Below are 17,413 nucleotides of genomic sequence, written 5' to 3' on the forward strand. Positions count from 1 at the left end.
CCCCCAACTCCACCAAAGAGAGCCCATCCGGTCCGGTTATGTCAGTCACGTATCTTAGACGGGCTTTTATTCTTCCCATCCAGTTTCATCCTGGTCTCACTGCTTTAAGTATTTTCAAAGATTTCCGGTACCCCCAACTGCCCCCCCCCCCTAATTACGCTGGATCCGGTTGAGATTTAAAATAAGAGATCTGAGTTACGAGGTCCTTCTAAATATGAAATTTCGTTAAGATCCGATAACTCCTTCGTAAGTTGAAAATACGTCATTTTTTCTAATTTTTCAGAACTACTTCCCCCCCCCCCCAATAGAGCGGATCCGTTCCAATTATGTAAATCACGTATCTATGACTTCTGATTATTTTTCCCACCAAGTTTCATCCCGGTCCTTCCAATCTATGCGTTTTCCATCATTTTAGGTTCCCCCACCCCAAACTCCCCCCAATGTCACCAGATCCGGTCGCGACTTAAAATAAGAGCTTTTAGACACGATATCCTTCTAAATATCAAATTTCATTGAGATCCGATCACCTGTTCGTAAGTTAAAAATACCTAATTTTTTCTAATTTTTCAGAATTAACCCGCCCGCTCAACTACCCTAAAGAGAGTGGATTCGTTCTGGTTATGTCAATCATGTATCTAGGACTTGTGCTTATTTTTCCTACCAAGTTTCATCCCGATCCCTCCACTCTAAGTGTTTTCCAAGTTTTAAGTTTCCCCCTCCCAGCACCCCCCCCCCCAATGTGACCAGATCTGGTTGGGGTTTAAAATAAGAGCTTTGAGACACGATATCCTTCTAAATATCAAATTTCATTGAGATCCGATCACCCGTTCGTAAGTTAAAAATACCTCTTTTTTTCTAATTTTTAAGAATTAATCCCCCCCCAACTACCCCAAAGAGAGCGGATCTGTTCCGGTTATGTCAAGTATGTATCTAGGACTTGTGCTTATTTTTCCCACCAAGTTTCATCCCGATCCCTCCACTCTAAGTGTTTTCCAAGTTTTAAGTTTTCCCCTCCCAACCCCCCCCCCCCAATGTCACCAAATCTGGTCGGGATTTAAAATAAGAGCTCTGAGACACGATATCTTTCTAAATATCAAATTTCATTGAGATCTGATCACCCGTTCGTAAGTTAAAAATACCTCATTTTTTTAGTTTTTCAGAATTAACCCCTCCCCCTAACTACCCAGAAGAGAGCAGATCCGGTCCGGTTATGTCAGTCATGTATCTTAGACAGGTTTTTATTCTTCCCATCCAGTTTCATCCTGATCTCACCGCTTTAAGTATTTTCTAAGATTTCCGGTTCCCCCAACTGCCCCCCTCCCAACTACGCTGGATCCGGTTGAGATTTAAAATAAGAGATCTGAGTTACGAGGTCTTTCTAAATATCAAATTTCATTGAGATCCGATCACACGTTCGTAAGTTAAAAATACCGCATTTTTTTCAATTTTTCGGAATTACCCCCCGCCCCCAACTACCCCAAAGAGAGCGGATCCGTTCCGGTTATGTCAATCATGTATCTAGGACTTGTGCTTATTTTTCCTACCAAGTTTCATCCCGATCCCTCCACTCTAAGTGTTTTCCAAGATTTTAGGTTTCCCCCTCCCAACTCCCCCCAAAATCACCAGATCCGGTCGGGATTTGAAATAGCAGCTCTGAGACACGATATCCTTCCAAACATCAAATTTCATTAAGATCTGATCAACCGATCGTAAGTTAAAAATACTTCATTTTTTCTATTTTTCCCGAATTAATGGGGCCCCCAACTCCTCCCCAGATGGTCAAATGGGGAAAACGATTTGTAATTTAATCTGGTCCGGTCCCTGATATGCCTGCCAAATTTCATCGTCCTAGCTTACCTGGAAGTGCCTAAAGTAGCAAAACCGGGATCGACAGACAGACCGACAGAATTTGCGATTGCTATATGTCACTTGGTTAATACCTAGTGTCATAAAAAAATCATTACGCTTTGATTTCCTGAAAAAAAAACTTGGACAAATTTAGTTACTACGTTTATTAGAGGACAGCCACATAGAGCTAAGGTGTTTTCCTGGATTCATTTATGTTGGTTCTGATGAAAGTTAAATGCTAGAAATATTTTTCGTTTTATAGGCCAGCACTCTTAACAAGTCACTTAAAGTATTACGTATTTTTACTCGATCGTGAGCTTAAAGAAATGTCTTACAATTGAATTCCATTTTCTTTAATTCCGTTTTACCATTGAATGTTATTGCATGTCTAAGGATAAAATTAAAAAAAAGAAGGAGAAAGGCTAACTGACTACCCAATAAGAGAAATGACTGGTCAAAAATCAAGAATGACATTCAAGCCAGCAGGCGTCTGTCGATTCCCCGTTAAAGCACAGCTGTTGTCTTTAAATCAACTATCCAAGGATGCATGAAATTCACTTTTTTATGAAACATAACGGAAGAGACTTTATGGATATTTGTGTCTATCAAGCCTTAAGCTTATTTAGATTAGCATATCAATTCAAACTGAAATCAATTAGAGTAACATTTGTACTTGAGGCGGGATTTCTCTAGAAAACATTTGGGTATATTGCCATCTAAGACTGTAACTGTGTTTCTCAGAAGTGTGGGGCGCATAACTCCAGGGTACGAGAAGAGTTTTATAGGATTACTTGTTGCACCAGTGTTTTGTGGGGACATGTACATGCCCTGTGCGAGAAACTAGCTTTTGGACATGAAAGTGCACCTGAAATAAGATTAAGCATCTGAACACAAAATTGTGATCATTTGGATCGTGTTACAAATATCGTCTTTTATGTGTCCTTATCTTTATCAAATATTTTTGTTTAGATAAAAGGGTGAGATTTATTTTGGGGGGTATAGTTGACCTCAACAGTTAGGGTGGAAATCTGACAGACAATGATGCACTCTTTAAGTGAACACAACCAAGCGACATCGTAGCGTTGTTTCCATTTAGTATGTCTGAAAACGAAATTCTTGTGTCATCATAAAAAATTTCCTAAGGAAATACATCTTTGAATACCTACCAAGACAAATAATATCAATTTACGTTTTTATAGACCACTTGTTTAATCAAGGCATCAACAGGGAGCTTTTTCTATTTAAGAACAATTTTTTGGGACAAATAATCGAATTTTTAAGGTAAAATATGTGTAGAAGGGACTTGATTCTACGTATATTAAGTTATTTTTGTCACAGAACAACGTCAGTTTCGGTTTTTGGGGCGGAAATCGACTCCTGTCAGAACTTTGCATGAAATCGTTCATAAATGACAATTATGCAAAAAAAATACTGGATATGAAAAAAAAAGATATTCTAAGTCGGAGAGGCTATTTAACTTTGCCCCCAGAATCTTGGATTTTATTTTGTATTAGATTTCATGGAAGGCTAGATTTGGATGTTTCTTCGGCCAGTTTCTCGCAGACACAGTAAGACAAAAAATTGTAGAACATGTTCTTTGAGGGGTACTCTGCGTTTCAAAATTGTAGAGCTGGATACACTTCTGACAAAGATTGCCAATTCCTTGACAAACTTCTTCGTCTTCTTGTTAGAACTTACCCTAACTATCCGTAAACTCAAATTCCCGAACTTTCCCTGTCCTATAGTAATAAAATAAGTAAAATGCCATCATAGTCAATTTTAATTTTGATCTCTGAACTGTCAGCCAGTGTACAAAATTTTAACCCTAATTTCACGCTGGTCAGATATGGAAAGATCGAAAAACAATACTACTGGTTAAACATAATACAAATGTTTTGGCGTCAAAAACTTCACTTTCAAGCTCAGGGGTGGCAAGCAGTACATATTAACACCCGGAAGTAACATGTTATGGTCTATTTCTCACTTATCTTCTTTAGGGCTTTTTGCTGCCAGTTATCTTTGCTAACTAAACAGTTAACCACAAAAACACAATAATCGCCGACTGAAAAACTAGATATTGCAATCATAGATGCATTTAATTAGTAAGATTGAAAACCCGAAACCGACAGAAATTGGCAATCTTGAGACAATTGGCAATCTTATACTGTCAATTTTTTAGATATATTCTCTAGATTTCTAGATAGTTTTAAATCAGATCCATAAGCCAGAATTCTCAGACTGACGTCCCATTACCATCTTTCTTTGACAAAATTTTATCTTAGATTGCAAAACTTTAAACGTTCAATGAAACTAAAATGCTTAAAATAGCTTCAAATACAATTTTAATTTTGATCCCTCAATTGTCAGCTGTTTTACAAAACGTTGCCCCTATTTCGTGGTATTCAAGAACGAAAAGGTTGAAAAATGCTGCTCTAGGTCACAATTAGTAGAACTGTTAATGCATCAAAAATTTCCCTACAAAACTCATGGTTGACAAGCAGTTAGCTTCAACACCTTGTAATAAAATACTATGATCGATTTTTCACTCATCTTTTTAAGGGATTTCTACTGCCAGTTATCTTTCTTAGCTATACTAAACAGTTAACCGCAAAAACACGACAATCTCCCCGTAAAAACTATTAACATTTTTGAGACTATTTTAATAGAAGAAGACGCAAAGATCCACTTCTTTTTGATTTTCAACTGTACAGCCAGTGAACAGCCAGCTTGCCCTTAATTTCACGGTGCTCAAGTATGGAAAGGTTGAAGAACGCAGCTTTAGGATATAGAATAGAATTGTTCTAGGTCTAACAATAGAACTAGATTTTCAATAGCGTTGCAATTTAGTAAAGAGTGGACTACGGTCCATAAAAATTGAAAATTTAGGAATGATAGCTCTGAGTAAGTGTCTAGTGAGGAACATTTTCAAAGAAACACTGATTCAGAATAAAAAACTTTTATTCGGATTCAACAGAATTTATTTTGTATTTATAACAACATTTTTTTTTAGATTTTTGAAAAATAGCCTAAACCCCTCAAACACGACGTCAAATTGTAATTAAAAGTACACCACTGAAATCTTCGCCGCTGAAAACCACGAACTAAAGGTTTGCAGGATCCCATCATGAAAAAACAAGCATTGTTGTATTTTTGCATGGACAACTGTATTATGCATCTCTTTTTCCGCCACGGCTGGTAGGTTAGAGAAAATGTAAGAGAGATGGTTAACGACCCATCTTGAAGTTAATGCTCTTATCTACATTCTTCGTAATTATTTATCGCGTGAACGCCACGGTAAACTGCCGTATGGCATCAAAGATGGCACTTTAGGTACCATAAATGGAGTAAATTAGGCTGGTAAACACACAGATGTAGCACTGAAATTGCGTTGACAACCCTCAACTGGAGGGTTGCAGTTCCCCATAATGATTGTTGCATCAGCAGCAGCCTGATAAAGAGCAAATCGTAGGCCAGACTAGGCCAAATTTCTTGACTGGTCTCTCTAAGTGAAAAAAAATTACAAATTGACGCTCATTTGGAAAAAATATTCTTTATTTGTATTCAAGTGAATTGTAATTTTTAATTATGAAAACAATATATTGATATTTTCTAAAATGAACCTGAAACCCCTTAAACTTATTGATACCGAAGATGACATGAACATAGCAGAGTAATGTCGCTCTGCGAATTCTGCCTGGCTGGTCTGAATGAAAACAATTTTTTTCTAAGTGTTTTTTTTTAGGCAAAAACAATTCTTTTCTTTTTTATAGAAAGAAAATTCGGTACTTGTGTATTATTCAGAACACACTCAATAAGTGAAGTTGGGTTCTTTCGTGAAACACACTACGATGCAGGTGCATTTTATGAGAAAAACCGGTTTCATAGCCACAAAGGCAAAGCTCAATTTAGTTTGCTACGCATTTTGATAGAAGATAGTGTCTGAATATGGATTATGAAATGAAGATTTGGGATTTGCCAAAGACTGAAAAAGAGGCAATTATATTTTTCCAGGATATGGGGTTGTTGCCTACAACAAAACAGTGCATCAATGGACACAACACGACTTTATACTCTTATGAGAAGGAACATTTTGTGCCTTCTGTTCCTATTTTTAACCTAACCTAACCTGAACCACAAAAATAATTTTGTCGACTGTGTTCTGAATAATACACAAGTACCGAAAATTCTTTGATAAAATGACTCCTTTGAATACCTATGCAAAAAGCGAAAGATTTGGCTTATATTCATTTGGTATTCCATAGGCTACTCAATACTACTTGCTTCGAATACAAACCTTTGATTTATTCGAAACAAAGTCTTGATGGCTGGGAAACACAAACTCTTCTTGTCTGATCCGAAATTAAAGTGAACAAATTTTCATCTGCATTATTGGTCCGTTCATACGCATGCAAACCGTTCGCAAAACCGGTCCGTTTTCCAATAGTGCCGATCTGTTTTTGAGCGTTTCCCTATACTTCTGAATGCGCTACAAAATAATTTTTTATTTACGACGGAAAATCCGGCTACCGAAGCAAAAGCTTATTCCCGTCTGTGCCTTGCTTTACCTATGAAACAAAGGAACAGAGAGGAAGAAGATATAATTAATTGATAGGAAGAAGAAGAGGAAATAAAATAGAGCTACCGGGTCAGTGTTGGGGCCCAAGGATAGTATAGGCAAAGCTATAATAGCCATCTTGGGCGTGATGGGTTAGGAACGAGTAAATAAAAATAAAACTCAAAACAAACAGAGATTGCTGGAAAAAACTAAATAAAAACTAAGCGAAAAAAAATGATAGTAATGTTAAGTTTAAATATAACATATATTACTGCCGATGAATAAATGAAACCTAGAACGAAAGGAAATTGCTGTGCATAAGAGTGGGGCTACTGTCCGCTCAAACACTCTATAGACACGATGTGAACGAATATTCATTTACATTAATGGTCCGATCAGACGCATGGAGAGTGTCGTCTGAACGTAAAACGCTTTATCCTTAGTTTTATCATTCAAGTTCATAGCATTTTGGAAATCTCGGTAAAAATATTTCATCTATAAACGTGACCCTTAGCTGAGGTGTTTATTTAGAGGATTAATTAAAAAGAATTTCCGAAAAAGAGTTTTCCAATGATAGTAAAGAGCCCAATTAAGAGCCAAAACCAGCTGAAATAAATTCCTATAATAAATCAAACTCAAAACCACCACAAATTGCTCTTAAAGAATAAATGAAACACAAAGCGAACAGAAATTAAATAAACAATCGTAGGAAACAAAACACACGACAGGTACTAATACAAATAAATAAATAAAATCTTACAGGCTGAATATTCAAATCGAACTAAAAACGACCAAAAATCACTACAAACAAGAGTTTGGGTACTGCCTCCTTCCCTAATTGCAAAAGCTAAAGCCTACTGCGTCATTTGAGATTTATTGAAAACTATATGTTTCTCGACAGACAGTCCTTGGAAAGAACTAATAAAATTGAACAGAATATTTGATGTATAATAATATTAACTACTGAAGGCTCAGCAAATAAAGATTTTAGTTCACTGTAAATTTATTTTTATTTTCAATGTTGTAAGTGCAAAAGTAAATAATTGTAATAGGATTCGTTTTCAGTAAGGCGCAAATGACGCAGTAGACTTTTGGTTTTTACACGGCAGCTAAAAAAGGAATGGGAGGCAGACTTGTTGCCATTCGACCATTTTTTAACAGCTTAACTATTTAATAAGGAGGTTCACATGTTGGAACGAAAGTGCTGCCATCTATTTTTTCTACCCATTTCTGTTCGTGATTTTAGCTGAGTTTATCATTCGGTTTTTCGCACTTGGGATTGCGGTAGAGAAATGATATCAGATGGTACCTCTTAAACCTGTCATTGCTAAAGAAATGAGAGTTTATCCTTCACTCCTTTCTAAGTGATGAAGTTAGAAACTTGGCCAACGGCAAAAAGTCAACTTTTGAACTAAGACAGATGGATTTTTTTGAAGGCATTCGATAGCTCTTGATGAGCTGATCAAAGTATATGCCACCCAATGTTTGGTAGAAAAATTCCTTCATGAGATATATCAGTTTGAAAGTTTAAAAGGGTTGACAACTTCAGTAGTAAGGTACATACTGAAACCAAAAATAGGCCGATACAGATGTGGTATCAGATATGCCTCTTAAACTTTAAAAGTTCCGTCATTGCTAAAGAAGGTGGAGTTTATCCTTTGCTCTTTTCTAAGTGATGACGTTAGAAACTTGGCTTACGGCAAAAAAGTCAACTTTTGAACTAAGACAGATATATTTTTTTTCGACGGACAGCCCTTGGAAAGAACTAGTAAAATTAAACAGAATATTTGATGTATAATAATATTAATTGCAGAAAGCTCAGCAAATAAAAATTTTATTTCACTGTAAATTTATTTTTATTTTCTATGTTGTAAGTGCAAAAGTAAATAATTGTAATATGATTCGTTTTCAGTAAGGCGCAAATGACGCAGTAGACTTTTTGTTTTTACACGGCAGCTAAAAAAGGAATAGGAGGCAGACTTGTTACCCTCCGACCATTTTTTAACAGCTTAACTATTTGATAATGAGGATCACATAGTATCTTTTGATTTAGCTTAACATGCCCCTAAACATTCCCCGAAGTTTCACCTTAATACCCTTAGTCTTTTCGGACACACCTAGAATAAAAAAATATTCCTTTTTCCTAATGATGAATCCTGCGTGTAAAAAAGGGCAAATTGCAAAACTTACAATCCTTATTCTTGGGGATGTTTTGGGGGGGGGGGCATTGCATCCACGGAGGCACAGTTACTAGATCTTTTGACTGTTTTGAATAAAATCGATTTTCAGAATTTTGATCAGTGATGAGGGGAGGGAGCATCTAAAAAGGGCGAGGGAGCTGGTTACCCTCCGATAGCTCTTCAACACCCCCGCAACATTTCCTGAAATTTTTAGCTTATAAGTCATTTCCCCCCAAAAAGGCCAGACTTTTGCCAAATTAGCTAAACTGAAGTGGTTGAAAACGTAAGTGATACTTTTTAGTTTGATTTTTGTCCGCGCAAAAAAAAAAACTTCAAAATTGAAATAGTAAAAAGAAAAAAACAACAGTAAAAAATATTGCTCTGTTTTCACCACAGAGATGAAATAACCAAATACACAGGATTTTTTCAGAGCCCATTATACTATTGACATGGGAACAACGTTTGAGGGGAGTAAATAAAAAAGAGTAGGTGCTTTGGATTTAAAATATGTGAAAAATTATTTTGCCGTCATACAACTACTTAAACTTCGGAGGGGAGGGATGGGACCGAATTTCTTACCCTCTTGTGTACATTTTCGGTAGACTGGTATTACTGTGACCTGAACTCATCTAAGATCTTCGTCAAAGCAGCCTTTTATCCATGCTTCTTTTCTCTACATCTTACAAATTAGGTATCTAATTACATCTACAATTATTCTATATTATTAAACGGGTATGTCTGTAACTAAGAAAAAACTTAACTTCCAAGTTAAATTTTGAATCTAACGGTAATGCTGCCCTAACTTAAGTTGGAGAGATAAGACATAAATTCTTCAGATTTCTAAAAACAAAAGTGTATGGGCGAGGGTTAGAAAAAAACGAGCAGAAATTACTATGAATAAAGAAGGGTTTCTAATTGTATAAAATTCGAATTCTTTTGTACTTTGTCATTTCTCTCCTTCAAGTTTGATTTCTTATACTTTATAGTTTCAAATTCACGTTTCACTTTTCATGGAAAAATTTTAGTTTCAAAATTTAACTCTGATAAATGATTCTGCAACTGTAGTTAAAGGTACTGTATGTTTTTCAAAAGAAACTATTATTTTTAAGATTGCATACCAAAGTGAAATATCAGATAAATTTATGCCTTTCTAGAATCGACGTGCCGAGATGACTACTGTGATAGCGGTGGGGTGCGTTTTGCTAAAACTATTCGCCATGGATCATGTCAGTGTCAGTGTAGTAGTTCAACACCTGTTTTCCGAGATGATCTTCAGACATGTGTTAAAGACGTTGAAGGTAAGAATGTTGCATCTGTCTTATTAATCTCTATTCATAAGAAAAAGCATAATTAAATTCAATTGTTATTTCTTTAAGGGGTTGTAACCCGATGAAGATGTTTTTTTTTCATTTTTAGGAGGAAGGGGGGAGGGTCAAATGCGTCCAGTACGAGAGGACATTAATTTTAGGTCAAGATTTTAACTTTTTGTAGGAAAAGCGTATTTCAGATAAATATTTACGTGGACTGTCTCCCTTTCTTCCCTCCCCCTTTTCCTCCCCCCAAAATAGATAAAGGACTTTGACATACATAGAAGAATGGAAGAAGGTTTTACGTAATCCTAGGGTTTCATATTAGACCGTCCTCATCAGCGGAAATGTGGTGAAATATAAATTTTATTTTATTTTTCCTTGAAAGTAAAGAGCGAAACTAAATTTAAAACCGACATAAATTATACTATATATGAGGGCCTACCGTTCCCCTTAACTCTTCGTCCTTTACGATTTAATTTATCATGTGCTCTTCTCAGAACATGTGGACAGCAATAAACTAATAAGCTGGTAACTGTATTTTTTTTGTCTTATCGCTTTTGGGAATAGTTGCATGAAAAATCCTAAGTCTCAAAGTATTCGAATAAGAACGCTTAAACTTCTTATGTTAATGCTTTTGTGTTAGAGTATTCACTCTTAGGTAAATTGAAACAAAAAGAAACTTTAGCGTAAAGAGAGGGGAGCTGAGGTAGTTGGCATCTACCTCATATATAGCCTCATTCTTTTTCTTGAAAGTTTCAACATCGTTCTTTACACTCAGTTGAAAAAAAAAACTGTTTTTTTTAATGATACATCATTGTTATGCTGAATATGACGGAGCTTAGTCCCCCTCAACTTTTTGCTTTTTACGCTTAAGTTCAACCTTTTTGTTAATTTTTAAGATTTTTGATTCTTCTTAAAAACGCTGCTTCTATAAGCGAGAAATTGTCTCTTCTCAGCACCTATATGGTATACTTGATATAACTGTATTCTATAAATTAGTGGAAACTGCGGATCAAATTTCTCCTTCCATGTTGATCTGAAGGACATCCCATGGGAAGTTTGAAAATTCAGGACCAAGCATACGAGGCTTGAGGCTTCAGGCTTTCCTTTTCGAATAAAAAAAGAAAAATCCATGGCCGTCTTCCTAGTAGCTGGTATGCAATTATGCAATGCTCTATAAGCGTTAGTGTTACTGTGAAACACGTAAAAATAATCGTTAATTTTGTATGCACTGCATGCTCGTTTTTTTTAGAATGAATGTGCCTATGTACGGCAGAAGAAACTGGGGGAGGCCCGTACACAGAGTTTTTTGGGGGGAGGGTTACTTTAAAAAATCAATTTTATAGTTTGACTAAAAATGCCCAGAAATTCGGAAAAACTTGGATTTCTGGGGGACTGGGTAGGTTCTGCCCCCCCCCCCCTATCTCAGTGTACATATGCTGAACTTACTAATGTAGTTTTTTTCATGGTCGACATTTGAGGCTGTTTCGCTTTTTTTTAATCATTCAATTTTATATGCTAATTGCGTAACAACTCATCAGTTAGAATAAAAAACTTTGAACTGAAAAAATCATACATGTTTGGAGTCACCGTAGAACCCAAATTATTTTAAAGTTATATTGTTAACAAAAGTCTGGTCTTCGGAAAAGTCTGGTTTTTGGTAGCAGCGGGCGTCAAATTAAAGAGAAAAATAAACTTGACTGAAAAACAAGTAAATAACATAAGTAAATAAATAAACAAATAAATAAGTAAGAAGTAAAGAAGTAAATAAATAAAAAAATAAGTAAGCTATAAAATCAAGGGACCAAACAGCTTAAGAAGTTGTAATTGTTTTTGAGAGTCGACAAATTGCTGATGTTTGAAATTTTATGGACGAAAACCTTTGTCAAATTTAACTAAATGGTTTTGCTTCTTTTTGTTATGCGGGAACATTGACCAATTTCGTAAAGAAAACGTGGTACTGCCCTATAAATTTCGTAATTTGAAAAAATTATCTCTCTCACTCTCTCTTTCTCTTTCCCTATCTCTCTCTCACTCTCTTTTCTCTTTCTCTTTCTCTATCTCTCTCGCTCACTCGTTCGCCATCTCTCTGGATCTTTTACCCTGGTTATGCGCCTTCAAAATTTATTTAAAAAGAAAACAAGTTTATTTCAACTGAAAGTAAGGAGCAACATTAAAACTTAAAACGAACATAAATTATTACGTGTATAAGGGAGAATTGCTCCTCCCCAACACCTTGCTCCTTGCGCAAAAATATCTTAGTACTTTAAAAAAAAGCTTCTTATTGTTCTAATTAAAAGAACACAGTGTTTCAGGAATCATTCTTAAAGCATTGGGACAGAATTCAAATTTTGCATAAAGAGCGAGGTGTTGAGGAGGAGTGACCCCGCCCCTCGTATGCGTAGTAATTTCTGTTCGTTTTAAGTTTTTCTGTTGAAAAAAGTTGTTCTTTGTATTTGATTTCTGGTCGTTTTTCAAATAATGCAAGGAAATATGGCTACACATCAACGGAAAAATCCCTCCTCCTGACCGGTTTATTCTCTAGACCAGTGGTTATCAAATTGTGGTATGCGTACCCCTTGGCGGTGCGCAAAATTTTTAGGGGGTACACAGCCAGCCAACAAACAAAAAAAAACACCCTTATCTCTAGGATTGTCAAATTTATTTGTATTTTAGCTATAGTTTACTTAGTAACGATAACTGAGAAGGGGCACTTAAAACGGTTTGTGGGTAAAAAGGGGTACAGTGTCTAAATAAGTTTGAGAACCACTGTTCTAGACAATTCAATACTGGTGAAAATTTACCCCGGACACTTACCCTCAACATCTCCATGTGTAAAATTGAATCGACAAAGAGAAAGCAAGGCATAAGAAGAATATCGTATAGGAATTCTGGCAAAATTCACCTATGTAAAATTTCCCCTGGAAACTTCTCTTCCCACGACTAATTGTCCCCGTCGAAAATCCTACCTGTGGAGAATTCGCCCCCTTCACCCGAAAAATGTATGCATACTTCCCAACAACAAATACTACAGGTAAACAATGGGCACACTTTGTAACTTAAAGACATTTCCCCAGGGGCTGTGGGGGGTCATCTCCAAATCTCCAAATGTATATTTATTCGGCCTTTCAACTGTGTTGAAATCTCAAATTTTGAACGGGCGATTTTGAGAAAAAAGGGCTATGGGAGGGGGCCTAGTTGCCCTTAAATTTTTTGGTCACTTAAAAATGCACTAGAAATTTTAATTTCCGTTCGAATGAGCCCTTTCCCAATATTCTAGGACCTCTGGGTCGATACGATCAACGCTGGGGAAAAAAACACGCATCCGTGATTTTTCTTATGGCAAAAAATACAAAATACAATACAAAATATAGCAGATAAACCTTTAAAGTTGGGTCTGACACGCTGAATCTGATGGTGTGGTTTTTATTAAGATTCTATGACTTTTAAGTAGTGTATCTGCCTTTTTCAAAAATCAGGCAAACTTTCTCAGGCTACTGACCTTTGATAAGTAAGACTAAATTTACTGAAGCTTACATATTTGTGTTCAACATAAAAATTCGATTCGTTTGATATATCTATTGATGTAAAAATTTCGGGTTTTAGAGCTTCGGTTACTATTGAGCCGGGTTGCTCCTTACTTACGGTTCGTTACCACAAGCCGTCTGACTGATTTTTTTTTCTTTCTTTTTTTTGACCAAAATTCTTTGCCTAAAAGATCTCAAAATTCTCTGCCTGAAAGAACCAAAACACTGCGTATTCTTAACTATCTAAAGTATATACAATTACAAGCAAGTTTTTCTTCCACTTCTACGCAATTGTACAAATTACAGAGACTGTCAATAATTTGACTTTGACCCCAAGTTAACAGCAGGTTAGGGAGTTATTTAAACGCACATGAGCAATAACAAGCTAGTAACTGAGGATTATTACACTGCTAACGGGGGCAATCAAGTGCTGAAAGGCTTGCAGACCCAAGGAAAATATTTTATAGCCTATGCGTGAGTAAAATCTGATGATTAGCCATTATGACTTAATTCACGGAAGTGACAATTCAAGCAGCAACGCAAATATTTTTCCAGGAGGGAGAGAGCCTTCAGTAAATATCCAGGACGGGAATTGGGTACGAAAAAAAACTTTCTTTTCAGGCTGATGTCCAAACTTCTCGTAGATATCCTGATGACAAGAGTTTGGGGACTCCCTTCCCAATTGAAATGAAAGTGTATTACCGACGGGTAAGAATAATAACAACGGGTAAAATTTGTTTCATAATAGAGTTACCAGTGTTGTAATTTCGTCGAATCCCAGGAGGAGGGGGAGAGGGGGTAAGTTTGGAGCCAATTTTCCCAAGTCAAGTGAACATGACAGTGAAAAATTAAAAATGAATCATATAAGTAGTGATGGTGTATGCAATACAGAGGGAACTTCCTTGTTTGGAAACTAAAGACTGCCTATACTAAACTAGAGAATTGCCCTACATACACGATCAGCTCCCCAGATAGATATCCGACACTTTTGGGTAAATGACCTACATATTCCTGTCAGGACATGATTAATTTATGTTCAACCTTCACTGAATAATAGGAATGGCCAGTTATTATAGTACTTAATATTCAGGTGATGACAATTATATGAATAAATTTTTTATTTAAGTTGGATGAAACTAGTCTTGTGACACGCGCTTGAGTAAAGTAAATCGGACACATTTTAAAGTACGAACAGAATTTTAATGAATCAAAAAACGAGCAATCTGCTACTTCTTTTCTTATGACACACGCTTGGGTAAAGTAAACCGATGAACTCATGTTTCTCAGTGAATCCATTGCTACGGCCCTTTGTTTAAAAGGAAATTTATGGTCATCCAATTCCCACCTCTCAGGGCCCAAATGCTCCTGCCCCAAAACTCCTCCCTCCTTTTTTTGGACTTTGAACTCAGAATTTTTTGGACTCTGCATTTTTTTAGACTCAGACATTTCTGGACTTATTAACATGGTTTTTGGATATTGTTTTTATACGGCTGCCCCAGTGGTACTCAATGGCGGGTCATCAACACTACCTAGTTTGCTTGTCCTGTGTTGTTTGACACCTGTTGGTGTTTGCTTGTCCCCGTGTCTGCATTTGTCTGTTTTTATGTTTGAATCTGTGTGTTTGTGTGGGTTTTTATCTTTCCCACTCTCTGTTCCTATGTGTCTGGGTGGGTGTTTGCTTGTCCCCGTGTCTGTCTTTGTCTGTTGGTATGTCCGAATCTTTGTATTTTTATGTGTTTTATTTCTCTTTCTCACTGTGCCCGTGTGTCTGACTCTGAGTTCTGAGTTTTGTCCCTCTCTCTCTATGCCTGTGTGTCTTTGCGGGTGTTTGATTGTCCCCGTATCTGTATTCGTCTGTTTGTATGTATGAATATGTTTGTTTGTATGTGTTTTAGATCTCTTTCTCTCTGTGCCTGTGTGTCTGAGCGGATGTTTGCTTGTCTCTCTCTCTCATGATGTGTCTCTGTGGGTCCGGGTGGGTCTTTGTCTATATGTATGTCAAAATCTGTGTACTTGCATGTGTTTTTGTCTCTTTCACTCTGTGCCTGTGTGTCCAGGTGGGTGTTTGCTTGTCCCAATGTCTGTCTTTGTTTATGTGTCTGAAACTGTGTGTTTGTACGTGTTTTTGTCTCGCTCTCTCTCTGCGCCTGTGTTTGGGTGGGTGCTTGCTTGTACCTGTGTCTGTGTTTGTAGGTGTTTTTGTCTCGGTCTCTCTCTCAGAATGCCTTTGTGCCTGAGGGGCTCTTTACTTGTCTCTCTCACTATGCTAGTGTTTCTCTCTCTCTCTCTCTCTCTCTCTCTCTCTCTCTCTCTCTCTCTCTCTCTCTCTCTCTCTCTCTCTCTCACTATGCCTCTGTGTATGAGTGGCTGTTTGTTCGTCTCTCTCACTATGCCTGTGTGTCTGAGCTGGTGTTTGCATATTTCCGTGGCTGTCTTTGTTTGTTTGTGTGTCTGACTCTTTGTGTTTGTAGATATTTTGTCTCTCTCTCTCTCTCACAATTTCTGTGTATCTCAACGGATGTTTTTTGTCCCTCTCTCTCTCACTGTCCCTATGTGTCTGAGCGTTTGTTTGCTTGTCCCATGTCTATTCTTGTGTCTTTGTGTGTCTGGTTAATTCGGGAAAAATAGAAAAATGAAGTATTTTTAACTTTTGAATGGGCGATGGGATCTTAATGAAAATCGATGTTTGGAATGATGTTGGGTCTTAGAGCTCTTATTTTAAATCCCGACATGATCTGATGACATTGGGGGGAGTTGGAGGGGGGAACCTAAAATCTTGGAAAACACTTAGAGTGGAGGGATCGGGATGAAACTTGATGGGAAAAACAAGCACAAGTCCCAGATACATGATTGATGTAATCGGAACGGATCCGCTCTCTTTGCGGTAGTTGGGGGGGGGGGGTAATTCTGAAAAACTAGAAAAAATGAGGTATTTTTAACTTGCGAACGGGTGATCGGATCTCAATGAAATTTGATGTTTAGAAGGATATCGTGTCTTAGAGCTCTTTTTTTAAATCCTGACTGGATCTGGTGACATTGGGGGGAGTTGGAAGGGGGAAACCTAAAACATGGAAAACACTTAGAGTGGAGGAATCGGGATGAAACTTGGTGGGAATAATAAACACAAGTGCTAGATACATGATTGACATAAATGGAACGGATCCACTCTCTTTGGAATAGTTGGGGGGGGGGGGGGGGGTTATTTCTGAAAAATTAGAAAAAAAATCGGGTATTTTCAACTTACGAACAGGTGATCGGATCTCAATGAAATTTGATATTTAGAAGGATATTGTGGCTCAGAGTTCTTATTTTAAAACCAACCAGATCTGTTGATATTGGGGGGGGGGAGTTTGGAGGGGAAAACCTAAAACTTGAAAAACACTTAGAGTGGAGGGATCGGGATGAAACTTGGTGGAAAAAATAATCACGAGTCCTAGATACATGATTGACATAACCGGAACGGATCCGCGTTCTTTGGGGTAGTTGGGGGAGGGGTTAATTCTGAAAAATTAGAAAAAATGAGGTATTTTAACTTACGAGCGGGTTATCAGATCTCAATGAAATTTGATATTTAGAAGGATATCGTGTCTCAAAGCTCTTATTTAAAATCCTGACTGGATCTGGTGACGTTGGGGGAAGTTTGGGGTGGGGGAGCCTAAAATCACGGAAAACGCTTAGATTCGAGGGATCGGGATGAAACTTGGTGGAAAAAATAAGCAGAAGTCTTACATACGTGATTTATATAATTGGAACGGATCCGATCTATTGGGGGGGGGGTTAATTCTGAAAAATAAGAAAAAATGACGTATTTTTAACTTACGAAGGAGTGATCGGATCTTCAAGAAACTTCATATTTAGAAGGACCTCATAACTCAGATCTCTTATTTTAAATCTCAACCGGATCAAGCATAATTGGGGGGGGGGCAGTTGGTGGGGAATGGAAATCTTAGAAAATACTTAAAGGGGTGAGATCAGGATGAAACTGGATGGGAA

The 17,413-nt window shown here is 37.1% G+C and overlaps 1 protein-coding gene across 3 annotated transcripts in view; it reads left to right on the plus strand.

Moving 5' to 3' along the window:
* LOC136030827 (uncharacterized) overlaps positions 1-17,413 on the plus strand; it is a 134,204-nt gene that overhangs the window by 19,615 nt on the left and 97,176 nt on the right. For all 3 annotated transcript variants that reach the window (XR_010618365.1, XM_065709876.1, XM_065709880.1), the window contains exon 3: positions 9,738-9,881. Coding sequence is in view for 2 of the 3 variants with exons in the window: in XM_065709876.1 (XP_065565948.1) it covers positions 9,738-9,881 (144 nt within the window). In the remaining variant the exon portion in view is untranslated. The remainder of the gene's footprint in view (positions 1-9,737; positions 9,882-17,413) is intronic.

This window comes from Artemia franciscana, chromosome 1, assembly GCF_032884065.1.
Source record: "Artemia franciscana chromosome 1, ASM3288406v1, whole genome shotgun sequence".
NCBI lineage: Eukaryota > Metazoa > Arthropoda > Branchiopoda > Anostraca > Artemiidae > Artemia > Artemia franciscana.